The 12454-nt window shown below is 51.3% G+C and overlaps 1 protein-coding gene across 2 annotated transcripts in view; it reads left to right on the plus strand.

Moving 5' to 3' along the window:
• Positions 1-12454, plus strand: part of SLIT3 (slit guidance ligand 3) — a 572835-nt gene that overhangs the window by 492862 nt on the left and 67519 nt on the right. For both annotated transcript variants that reach the window (XM_031689760.2, XM_072947253.1), the window contains 4 exons: positions 801-951; positions 2247-2321; positions 9811-9954; positions 10764-10907. In XM_031689760.2, coding sequence (XP_031545620.2) covers positions 801-951; positions 2247-2321; positions 9811-9954; positions 10764-10907 — 514 coding nt within the window. The remainder of the gene's footprint in view (positions 1-800; positions 952-2246; positions 2322-9810; positions 9955-10763; positions 10908-12454) is intronic.

The following is a 12454-nucleotide window of genomic DNA, read 5'->3' on the forward strand; positions in this document are numbered from 1 at the left end:
AACTGGCTTTTCACTGTCGCTTTGAGAGCTTTGTCTTAAAGGCAGAAGGTACATCTGACCCTTACCAGAGTTGTGCTTGTCTTCACAGGGTTTTAAATTTGAATTCATTACCAATATTCAAAAAAAAAAAAAAGATTTTCAGGCAACCCTGAGCCAAATTCCCAAGCATCAGGGCAATGGGCTTCACTTCCCCAGGTCCCCAGCTCCCATCATTGCCTTCCCAGTGTTGAAGCCAGCGGTCAGCGGTCAGCGGTCAGTGATCGCTGTGTGCTGGGCCCCTTTATCATTTCATTACCTGCTTTGTCCCTGAAGACAACCAAGTCTGTGACCCCCTCCCCTACCTCCTTCCCACCCCAGGCATAGCTCCATCAAAACCCCATCCAGATCTCTTCATTTGGATTTTCGTGAACATTTAGAGGGTCCGTGGATGATGGGCATCACAGATCAAGTAGCCTCCCCGCTAATTCTGTACACAAGGGCCTAGGAGCATGTCTCTGAGAACACCTATAACTTTCATCAACTTCTCGAAAAGGTCCGTGACCCACAAAAGCTTAAGAGCCCACAGAGCTTGAGCCGTGAGGACTGAAAGTGAAGAATGACAAAGACCAAATGGGAAGCCAGTGGCCTGGGAGGCTGGGGGGCAGGGAAGGCCTCCGCAAGGTGGCCGCAAAGTGAAGGCAATGCTGTGTCTGTCACTGGACCCTCCCCCTGCCTTGTGTCTCCCCTCCCCCGCTGCCCACAACCTCGCTGCTCCGTCAGAGAACCGGGGTCTCTAACGCGCCCTCTTTGGCCCCACCCAGGCTCGGAGGATTACCGCAGCAGGTTCAGCAGCGAGTGCTTCATGGACCTCGTCTGCCCCGAGAAGTGCCGCTGCGAGGGCACCATCGTGGACTGCTCCAACCAGAAGCTGGCCCGCATCCCCAGCCACCTGCCCGAATACGTCACCGACCTGTGAGTGCTGCCTGGGCACGAGCCCCTGCGTGTCCCCACACACCCAGTGCTGACGAAACACTGAAGGTGAAAATGAAGGAGCCCCGACCCCCGTCCCCTGGCTCCTGTCTGATAGGAGAACCAGAGCTTCCCCGGTATCCCGGGTGTGGTCTCCTAGAAGGTGGCCCCCTCCTGGCTCGGTCACCCACCCGGGCGCCCCTTGGCTGTCCTCTATGTCCTGGGCCGAGGGCAGACCCCCACCCAGGCATCCCCCTGGGGGCATCTTGCTCGCAGATAAAGACAGTTTGTTCACTCTACGAGATTTGCCAAACACCCACCGTGAGTCAGGCACTGTGCTGGGCCCACCGGTTTCCACAGTGGACAAAGCAGACCATCCCTCCTAGCCTTTAGGAAGCTTAGCACGTAACTAGAAAGATGGGTGTTACATAAGTGACTGTCATAAAGTGAGAAGACAGTGAGAATGATTAGCTCCATGTGGGCCTCCAGTTATCCCTGCTAACAGAGGTGCGCTGGTTTATCCAGAAGTGCAACCAGAGCTCCAAACTTACAGCATGAGGGGGAGGAGGGCACGGCTGGTGGGGACTGACGGACCAGCACCTGACTCCTGTCTTCTCCAGTTTTCCTGAGACTGGGCAAGTCGCTTCTCAGATCTGAGCGTCAGCGCCTGAGCTGAGAATGGAGGTGACGATACGTGCCCCCCACGGGGGTTTGGAAGGTTTAAGTAAGGGAATGCAAGCGCAGACTTCATCTCAAATCCTGGTGTGGAGTAAACCCTGCGTAAATGATGCTGGTCTTTATTATGATTGTTACTATTCTCTTTGACTTTACAAATCATGGCAAGGCACAGCCTTTTCGGTCTCCTGCTCTGCCTGCTCTCGTATGAATGTTGGGCATAGAGTCTCTGCGCTGCCCGTCGCAGAGGGGCCGTGGTCAGGAAAGAGCCCAGTGGCTTGGAGAGGTGGATGAACCTGGGAGTCTTAAGTTGTCATTGGTACCCCTGCAAAATGAAGGCAGATTATTGGCCCTGGGTTGTTGCAGTGCTGAGTACTCAGAATGCTGAATCCACCTTCATCAGGAGGCTTCCTCCAGGCGGAGGAGCCTGGGCTCCCGTCCCGCCCCTTGGCACACTCCTCTTGTCACCGAGGCGCACCGGGAGTGTCTGCAGAGCTACTGACCTGGGCCGAGTGTGAGGTCCTGGCGGCGTCTCAGCTGAAGCCATGGGGGCCTGGGGGCCTGTGGAGGTGGCGCCCCATCCGCAGCTGACCCACCGCCGCCTCTGCTTGCTTCCCACGTAGGCGACTGAACGACAATGAGATATCTGTTCTGGAGGCTACCAGTATCTTCAAGAAGCTGCCCAACCTGCGGAAAATGTAAGTCAGCCTCGGGAGCTTGGCAGGTGGAGCAGAACACCAGGGTCCGGGTGGCTCCCTCTCCCTCTGCTCCGGCCCCTCTCTGTCTCCCCTGAGCCCTGCTGTGGGCACGTCCTGGGAAGCGGGACCCAAAGGCAGGGCCGTGCGGAGACAGGGCGTGCATTCTGCACCGTCCCTGACCCTTGCCCCATGCCCCCTCTGCTCTGGTCCCCCACCCCACCCCCAATGTGGTAGCGGGGACTCAGGTAAGGACCAGCAATGGGACACGGGGGTCAAGGGTGCATGTCACTACTTAGTAATTTTTAGGAGATGACAGTTAGAAGGTCTGTTTTTACCCGGACTCTGAAGGCCTCTGCATTGGTGAGGCATGTTGGAGCAGAAATGCCGGCTGCCTCGCGCACTGGGCTTCAACCTATGTGTCCCTGGGTCTGAGCAGAGCTTGCACTCAGGCAAAGGCCCATGTGCTTATATTGGCTTTTCCACCACCAGGGCTGCCTGTCATCGTAACCCTCTCCTTGCCTAGGAGTTTAGCCAAGTCATAAAGATGAGGTTCTGAGCTCTGAGAGCAGAGGTCGTGTTCCCTTCCTCATTCGAGCCCCGCACACCCACCTAGCTTAATGTTCCCCTTTGTGTGGATGAGGAAGCCAGCAGGGCTCAGAGAGCTTCCATGACTTCCCTGAGATCACTCAGCCAGTAAATGTCGGAGCTGGCATCCGGACTCGGCTTCCGCTGAAATCACACTGGAGTGCAGCTGGCTTGTTCCCCTCTCCTCTTCCCTTCCCGGGTGCCCCAGCAGAGATACCAGCATGGACACGGGGCTCTTTACCGTCTAACTCCCTTCTCCTTGACCCTGCTCCCCGCCCCCACCCCACCCCCTCCCCCTCCTCCACGTCTCCCAGCCCTGGAGTTTGGGGCTACCTCTGAAACAAAGGGAATTTGGTCAAGCCTATTATTACTCATGGATCCTATATTTGCTGATTGGCCTACTCGCTAACGTTTATTTGTAATCTCAAATCCAATACTCACCGTGTTTTCATGCTCATTCATAAACATGGACAGAGCAGGAAAAAATTTGAGTTGCCCTCTATGCATGTCCCCAACCGAAATAAAACAAGGCCACACTTGCTTTGATTTTTTTTGTTTCAGCTCTCAGACTGCAAACAAGTGTCCAATCTGCAGTATATTTAGTGCCACATCTTTTCCCCCCATGTTTGTGCTTTTGTTGGTGATTTCACTACTTAAAACGGCCCCAAAGCCTTGTGCTGACTGGCTGTCTAGTGATTGTAAGCCTAAGAAGGCTGCGAGGTGCCTTATGGAGCAAATATGTGTTATATAAGCTTTGTTGAGGCAAGAGTTACAGTGCTGTTGGCTGTGGGTGCCATGTAAGTAAATCAACAATCTATATCCAATAAGATGTCTTTAAACAGAAACATGCAGCAAACAAGGTTATGTATTGATCTGTTGACAAAATGCCATGACCAGGTGCTCACAGGAACCTAACCCCGTATTTCCCCTAGGAGCAGTGATTCAGTGCCACTAACTTATCTTGTAACCCTTGTTTTGTCTTGCTCTCCACTCTGCTACCCATCAGTCCCCTGCAAGGAGAGACCTTCCCCTGCCCTGTGCAGCGTCTAGATCACATTAGTGCTATCCAGGCTTCCTCCCTCCCTGCTCGCAGCCACCACCTTGGCTATGGCCTCAGGGATGGCTCTGCACCTGGGGGCAGTGGCAAGCATTCTAAAGGGGCAGTGGAGGGAGGGACACAGGTGGGGTCTGGTAAGGATCGTGGCTGTCCATGTGGTCAAGCCCACCTCTAGCACAGACATCACCCATCACCTGCCAGGAGACATCCTTTCAAATTCAGCCTCAGGAAATGCACATTTTTTTTTTAACCTCAAAACAGAAACTCGCATGCATATGGAGATAAGGCAGGTATTAAAACAAGTAAAGCCGGCTAAGTGCATATTTGCAGAGTAAATAGGATCAAGTAGTCTTTGCTTCCATAAAGAAGTATGCACTCTCCCATTTTAGGTGAAACTCAGGCACTCTTGAGTTTTTCATCTTCCCACTTTTGACCTGACTACGGAGAACTCTATCTGGACAGTAAGAAAAACAACAGCACAAACACAGCGATAAGTGGCAACTAACTCCTAGCTTCAGCATCCAAGCGATAAAAGGGAGTGGTGGGGCCTGTGGCCAAATGCAGGCCCAGTTCTCATCCCAAGGGGCTGATACCGCTCCGTTCATCCCAGCGTTTGCCACGCTGGGATGCAGTCAGGGATGCCAAATACTCCCCTCACGAGCGCAGCCAGAAATCCAGGCATGAGGGAAGAACAGGCAGACTTGCATTTGTTCTGAGTTCAGCTCTGTGCCTCCCCTGCTGTGTGACCCGAGAAATGCCCTCAGCCTCTCTGGGCCTCAGTTTCATGATTTGCTTAATAGGAATAAATCCACCTGTCTTGTAAGTTACGGTGAGGATCAGAAGTAAGTGTAAGAGATAAGGGGAAAGACACGGGCCCTGTCCATGGGACTGCGGTGAGAAGGTGCTGGAAGACAGAAAGAGGAAATAAAGGTTGAGCAACCCAGAGTAGATGGTTTTATATATATATATATATATATATATATATATATATATATATATATATATATATTTTAGTGAAGTATAGTTGATTTACAATGTTGCATTATTTTCTAATGTACAGCACAGTGATTCAGTTGTACGTATACATATGTTCTTTCTCATTATAGGTTATTACAAGCTATTGCATATAGTTCCATGTGCTGTACAGTAAGACCTTGTTGTTTATCTAAAACAGTAGTTTGTATCTGCAGATTCCAAACTGCAAACTTACCCCACCCTTCTTTCCCCTTTGGGAACCATAAGTTTGTTTTCTGTGGCTGGGAGTCTGTCTCTGTTTGGTAGATGAGTTCATTCGTGTCCTTTTTTTTTTTTTTTTTTAGATTCCACATATGAGTGGTATCCTATGGTATTTTTCTTTCTCTTTCTGACTTACTTCACTTAGTAGGATGATCTCTAGGTCCATCCATATTGCTGCCAGTGGCATTATTGTATTCTTTTTTATGGCTGAGTAGTATTCCATTGTCTAAATATACCACCACTTCTTTATCCAGTCATCTGTTGATGGACATTTAGATTGCTTCTATGTCTTGGTTATTGTATATAATACTGTTACGAACATAGGTGTGCGTATATCTTTTCAAATTGGAGTTTTCTCCAGATATATGCCCAGGAATAGGATTGCTAGGTCATATGATAACTCTGTTTTTATTTTTTTAAGGAATCTCCATACTGTTTTCCATAATGGCTGCACCAAATTACATTTCCATCAACGGTGTAGGAAGGTTCCCTTTTCTCCACACCCTTTCCAGCATTTATCATTCGTGGGCTTTTTAATGATGACCATTCTGACTGGTGTGAGGTGATGGATGGTTATATATTTAAAACAGGAGTTGCAGGCTCACATACTTTCAGGACCCCCTGTGGAAAGGGGATGGGTGCAAGGCAGTTCTAACACCAACAATAATAATGGCTACTAACAGTTACCAAACACTTTACTCCGTGCCAGACTGTACTGATACTAATTCATTTACTCCTCACCAAGAAAAACAAAAAAGCTCTGAGATTGCTTCATTTTGTAAATGAGGAGACTGAAACAGAGAAAGTAACTTGTCCAAGATTAAAAATTAAGCGGCAGAGCCAGGAGCCAGGAGTGGCAACAGTGCAGATTAGCTGGGGATACATGCTGTATCTGAAGACAGTGAATGCGTGTGTGCACATAAGTGTGCCAAAATCCATATATATATATACGAGCCAACCAAGCAAATGTCCCAGTAGGACAGATCTGGTCCCAAAGACCGCCAGCTGCAACCACTTACTTAAAATAACTTGATGGCAACTCATTTTGTTAAGTAAATGGTCCTTATGTGCTGGGACCCATCACCACCTCTGCACCCCTATGGAGGTGGTGGGTCAGCTGGATTTCTGCCCATCGGTGTGGTTAAAGCCAGCGGTGCCTGCGACTGAGTCTGCTCAGCTTCCCCACAGACTGTGGGGCCAGGGCCCTAAGGCTCCAGTCTGGACAGTAGTACCCTGATGGGGCTCGAGGGCAAGGAGAGGGAACACAGGGCGAGGAGTTTGGACTCTGCTGTGCCCTTTCATGTCGTGTTGGAATAATGAGATTTCCATGAGTATCACTTGTGATAAGAGATGAAAAAAAAAAAAGGTATGAGCTGTTCCCCACAAGGGTTATTAGGACTCTGGTGACTCAAGGCGGCTTTTCAAGTGACCTCACATTCAGAGTGGGGTCGCAGCCTCCCTCAGTGAACTTCCGGGTCACTTGTCACACTGAAGGAGCATCTCAAGCAGAAGCTGACACCTGGCAGCCCTCTAGCCAAAATTGGGTACACCTGCGTGGATTTGTTGGCAGTGGTTGCGTTTTTAATAATAAGTCATCGCCCACTTTTAAAAATCATGAGTTTTCACGGAAAAACAAAAGTGGATTTCTGGCATCTTTCGGAAAATCAGAAGGTCTGGCAAAACATCCCATGTTCCCAAACGGATCCATTTGAGCTGAGCTGAGGAGCTGCGCGCTTAGCTGGGACGCGTGCTTTCCTGATCGCTGTCACCTCCACTGGGCTTGCTTCCGGCTTTAAGTCACCCGCCTGGACCATGTGGACCTTTGAGCTTGCAGCCCCCAGCTTGAAGTAGAATTTCCACCTCAGGAGGAGGGAAAGGTCTGTAAGGATGTGGATAGGACATCCCCGACCTGACAGTACCGGAATGCTGCTCAATCATGATGTGGTATCCTTGGTTTCCAGAAAAATCCACCCAGCTCTCTCCTCACTGCGCCTCCACCTAAGGCTGGACTTTAAACAGGATGATGCCTTCCCGTCGCCAGACGAAGTTTACAGGCTGTTCCCCAAACCTGAAGAGACTGACCTGGAAGAGGCTGAGTCTTGCCACCTCAGACTCAGGCTTTCCAGAGATGAATCCCCCAGCCTTGGTGTTTCTTGGGAAGGATGAGATCAGGGTCTGAAAGGGACGCCCACCATCTTACGGAGGCATTGCAGCCGAGCACTGGGTTTGTCCTGCCCCTGACCCCTCTGAACCGACCCTGGGCCCGGGGTGGGAGTTTCTGAGGCTGGGTCCTTTCAGGTATCAGACCACCATTCTCCCTGGAGCCAAAGTCATGATGAAGCAGTAAGCCTTCAGGTGGAGAGACGCTTCCTGCATGGCCCTAGGTTTGCATTTAGGGGTTTCCTGGAATTTGGGACATCTTTCAGGAAGGTACTGCTCTGAGAATAAGATGGTGCCCTTTCGAAACCCTGATGCACTGGTTCTGTCTCTGGAGCGCTTGCGCCAAGCTGCTTGCTCGCTCTGGCCTCCAGCCTGAGCTGCCTGCCATTTTGCACAGTGCTTTGATGAATGGAGAGAGCGCAGCAGCCTGGTCTTCTGGAAAATTCTATCCCCCTTTTGCATTCTCCTTATGTTTTCCATTATTCCAGCCCGAGGAAATCCAATCCACAAACCTTACAGTCATGTGATGTTAATTTTGCTCATTTAAAGAAACAGATGTCAGGAAATGGGACCCTCCCACTTCATAGCTGCTGTAACTCATTGTCACTGCCCCGTGTTCCCCAAGAAGCCTAACTCTGGAGCCGGAGGGGAAGCTCCAGCATTTGGATGAGTTATAGCTACTGGGAAAGCCTTTATCTCCCCCCCATGTCTGATTTGGGGGTAATTTGCAGTCTCTCCTGTGTATTACCTTCATTCCCGGGTTATCCCAGACCAGGGCTACCAGGATTTATAAGAAAACCAGCTGAGTTTAAGGAGAGTCAGACGGAGCAGAAATTCAGCTCAAGAGTCTCCCAGCTCTCAGATCTTGGGGGAGGGATCCTGAGAAGTATTTGCCCCTGTTTCCTTGGTTGGCAGGATGGAAGTAGGAAGAGAGGAAGGCCATGGCCAGGAGCAGAGAGGCAGCCGTCAGTGCGAGGGTGGGACTGTCTCCTCGTCACCTGCCCACAGGTGTGGGCATGGCCGCCCCTTGAAGACTCAGCCTCTACTTGGGAAGAGGCTCAGCGCAGCCTCTTCTTTGCTGCCCTGAGCCGTTGGGTGCCCAGTTCCATCACTCGCTCTGAACCATCCCTCTAGAAGGCTTCACCCCTGAGGTGGCTGTGGGTCAGCCCAGAGGTCAGCAAGGAGGGCACCTGAGAGAAGCAATAGTCCCGGGGACCCATGTGGTGATGTGTCCCCTCCAGAGCTCTGTGACCAGGAGCAGTGCCCCCCCCTCCCTGGGCCTCAGTGTGCTCTGTAGTAAAATGGGCCAGCAGGTCCATCTCTGGTGAGCCTCAGTTCTAACAAGCTCAGCGAGTTAACAGTCCTGTCTCCACCTGCAGATCTCTGCTTGACAGGACACAGCCCCCCAGGCTGTCTGCTGGGGAGTCTGGATTCATCCCTCTGCTTGGGGAAACAGCATCACTTTCCGCTCCAGCCAGCCAGCCTGGGCTGCCTTTCAGAGCTGAACATCCGGGTGGTTTGGGGAGGTTCCTCACCCCTTGCCTGCCAAGGAGAGCCCGGGAACTCACAGCAGCAATAGCTCTGCAGCCCTGCACGCGCTGTTCAGATCTCCTGTGTGCCTGCGCGTGGCAGTTGGGCATCGGAGGGGAGAGCCAGCTCTCAGAGGTCAAGGGCAGAATCAGGCTGGCAGCACCAGGCTTGATAGGACGCAGCCCTCTTAGGGAAACAGTGTCCCAGACCCCGAGTTCTGCAGAGCCATCATGGCAGGGGGGAGCATCCACGTCACCACAGGAACATTCAGTAAGGAAAGGCGGTTCCCTGGAGGCCTTTCTATGTGTCCGAAAGCCTGGCTCCAGTCCCAGGTCTATCAGCTGTTCAGACTTAATCTGCCTGAACCTCAGTCACCTCGTCCGTTAAACAGGACAATGACAAAAAACAGTACCCATCTGATAGGCATTGTTTTGAGGATTTGATGCGATTCTGTTGGTCAAACCCCTTCCGTGGTAACTGCTCAAAAAAGTAGTAACTGGAAAGTGTCCGTTTATATCCAGAATCTCAGCTGGAAGCTGCAGGTTCTACAAATGCCCTGCCCCGCCCCCACGGGGAGCAGGCATACTGTATATTTCCCTCCTGCTCTCCTCCTGAGAATCACCACTTAGTAAGAGCATCTGCTAAAGAGGGAAAGTGAGTCTGAGAACGACTGCTTTAAATCTGCCGGCCCCCAGGGCGTTGAAAAGATCATCGTACTGAAAAGACTTCAAACGCTACAGTCTATTTCGCAAAGGTAGCCTCCCCTCCACGTGGTGCTGGGGTCCCCGGTCCCATGGGCACAGGTTCTGAAGGTCCCCATCAGCCAGGCCTCGGTCCAGGAGGTGCCTGAGAGTCCCCAGATAGCTGCAGGACTGGGGATTCCCACCCTGTGCCCTGACCCATTCCGTCCCCTCCTTCTAGAAACTTGAGTAACAATAAGATCAAGGAGATGAGAGAGGGTGCCTTTGACGGAGCGGCCAGCGTGCAGGAGCTGATGCTGACGGGGAACCAGCTGGAGACGGTGCACGGGCGCATGTTCCGTGGCCTCAGCGGCCTCAAGACCTTGTAAGTGCCGGGGCCTGGGCCGAGGCCCGGAGGGAGGGAGGTGCGAGGGCAGGGGCCCCGGAGAGGGACTGTGAGGGCTGGCGGGCAGCAGATTGGGCCTGGCACTGTCCTGGCCTGCTGAATCCCTTCCTTCCTGGAGCCAGAGAGACGGTAGGCATGTCCCAGCCCTGGATGGGAAAGAACTTAGCATGCTAAGCACCCTTCAACACGCACACACACCCCTAAAGACACTTGCCCTAATGTATGCATAGATTCATGCCAGAAATACACCGATAAAGGCACACACTCACACATTTACCCACATAGATACTACACTTGTACATAAAAATGACATACAGACACACATGCAAGTTGCAGATAAACACATACACAAACAAGAGTGTACTTACACAAGCGCACACACACACACACACACACACACACACACACATAAGCTGATGTCCACAAACACATCTTGATTCTCCCTTCTCCTTGCAGAAATACACATACGTACACTAACCATCATACAATATACAAGTACACACACACACAAAACACCTGCTCCTACTATAAATAAAGCGTGCACAGCCAAAAATGTACGTCCACGTTTACAGGTAGCCTCAGTGGGGACCCAGGCCCTGCTGTCACAGGACAGACCTCAGCGACATGACTGGTCTGGGCATGGAGTGGGCAAAACTACACACACACACACACACACATATGTGCACACACACACACACAGACACACACACAGACACACACACTGTGGCACTGTCATGGAAGTGAAAGGACAACACCTGTGCTGGCTGAGCCCACCCCTCTCCCTGCAGGATGCTGAGGAGTAACCTGATCAGCTGTGTGAGCAATGACACTTTTGCTGGCCTGAGTTCGGTGAGGCTGCTGTCCCTCTATGACAACCGGATCAGCACCATCACTCCCGGAGCCTTCACCACGCTTGTCTCCCTGTCCACCATGTAAGTCCTCGTGGACCCATAGCGCACGCACTCTGGGCTCCTCTCCTGCAGACTTTGCCCCTCGCAGCGCCCTGCTATCTGTGGCCCGAGGTCATCTACCCATCTGTCAACTTCAGCATTTGTCGGGCTCCCTCCATGTGCCAGCCATCTTTTGGTGCGGAGCTTTTACAAATGTGGGCCCTCCTTCCTGGAGCTCACAGCATAGTGAGTTGCCACAGAAGGGAGGTCCACAGGGATTTGAAAACATAACATAGGCTTTGGGGAGGAACAGTGGAGCTGTGTTCTGGAAGGTGAGTGGGCGTTAGCTTGTTCAAGAAAGCAGGAGGTGCATTTCCTTCAGCGGGAAGAACATGTGAAAAGGGCTATGGTGGGTTAAAGCAGAGCAGATATGCAGGACTGAGCAAAGTCCAACGTGGTCATAGTACACAGTGGGCGAGGCTGGAGGGGAAGCCAAGACCAGGCTGTGGGGCTGCTGTGGGCCATTTTGGTCTTCATCCAAAGTATATCAGGAAGCCACTGAAGGTTTTAAGCAGGCCAGCAACATGATCTGACAGGTTTTTAAATGATGTCACTGGCTTCTTAAATGTGTGTCAGAACAAGTTAGAATCTAGCTTTCTGGACGCCTAAAGGAATGTTCCTACCCATGTAATTCACTGTATTGGGAATGGAGGCTGTTTAAAATAATGGTTAAACTCTGGGCTCTAGAGCCAAATTTTCTGGGTTCAGATTCTGGCTCTACTCTTGTTAGCTGTGTGACCTTGGAAGAGTTACTTCACCTCTCTGTGCTTTAACTGTCCCTTCTCACAATCCACCTCATAGGATTGTTACATGAGGACTGAATCTGTTGATATTTGTAAAACGTCGTGGGAGGACATAGCTCAGTGGTAGAGAGCATGCTTAGCATGCATGAGGTCCTGGGTTCAATCCCCAGTACCTCCATTTAAAAAATAAAATAAAACCCAAAAGAAAAAAATATCTGTAAAATATACAATGAAAGTACTCAGGACGTGTTAGCTTTCATGGTTACTCATAGTGTTTCCACGTGGCTCTGTTACCCTTAGTTGCTGGTTCATTTCCCCCTCTCTTGCTTTCCCCAAAGACCCTTTGGAAGACAGGGAAAAAAAAGGCTATTGTGGTCTCCCATAGCTGCCCGTGGTCATGCTTCCGTACACCCACCTCACTGGGAGTAAAAGCCAAAGTTACAGAATGTCCTAGAGGCCCCACGCCATCTAGTCCCTCCATGCCAGCCCCACCAGCCTCCTCACTGCTCTGCCCACACCCCCGGCCCACTCCCACCTTAGAACTTTGCACAGGCTGTTCCCAGTTCCTGGAAAGCCCTTCCCCTGATTCCCTCCCCTCCTTCCGTTATCTCAAATGTCAGTTGCCTCACCCCCATTCCACCCATCTGCCATCACCCCCGTCCCTCTGGCCCTGCCCTTCTAGTGTGTTCCCTAGCACGGACCATTCCTAACATACTATTACAACATTTTTGTTGTTAAGTACGTATCGTCTGCTTCCCATCAGCCAGAATATAAGCTCCAGAAGGA

This window comes from Vicugna pacos, chromosome 22, assembly GCF_048564905.1.
Source record: "Vicugna pacos chromosome 22, VicPac4, whole genome shotgun sequence".
Taxonomy (NCBI): domain Eukaryota; kingdom Metazoa; phylum Chordata; class Mammalia; order Artiodactyla; family Camelidae; genus Vicugna; species Vicugna pacos.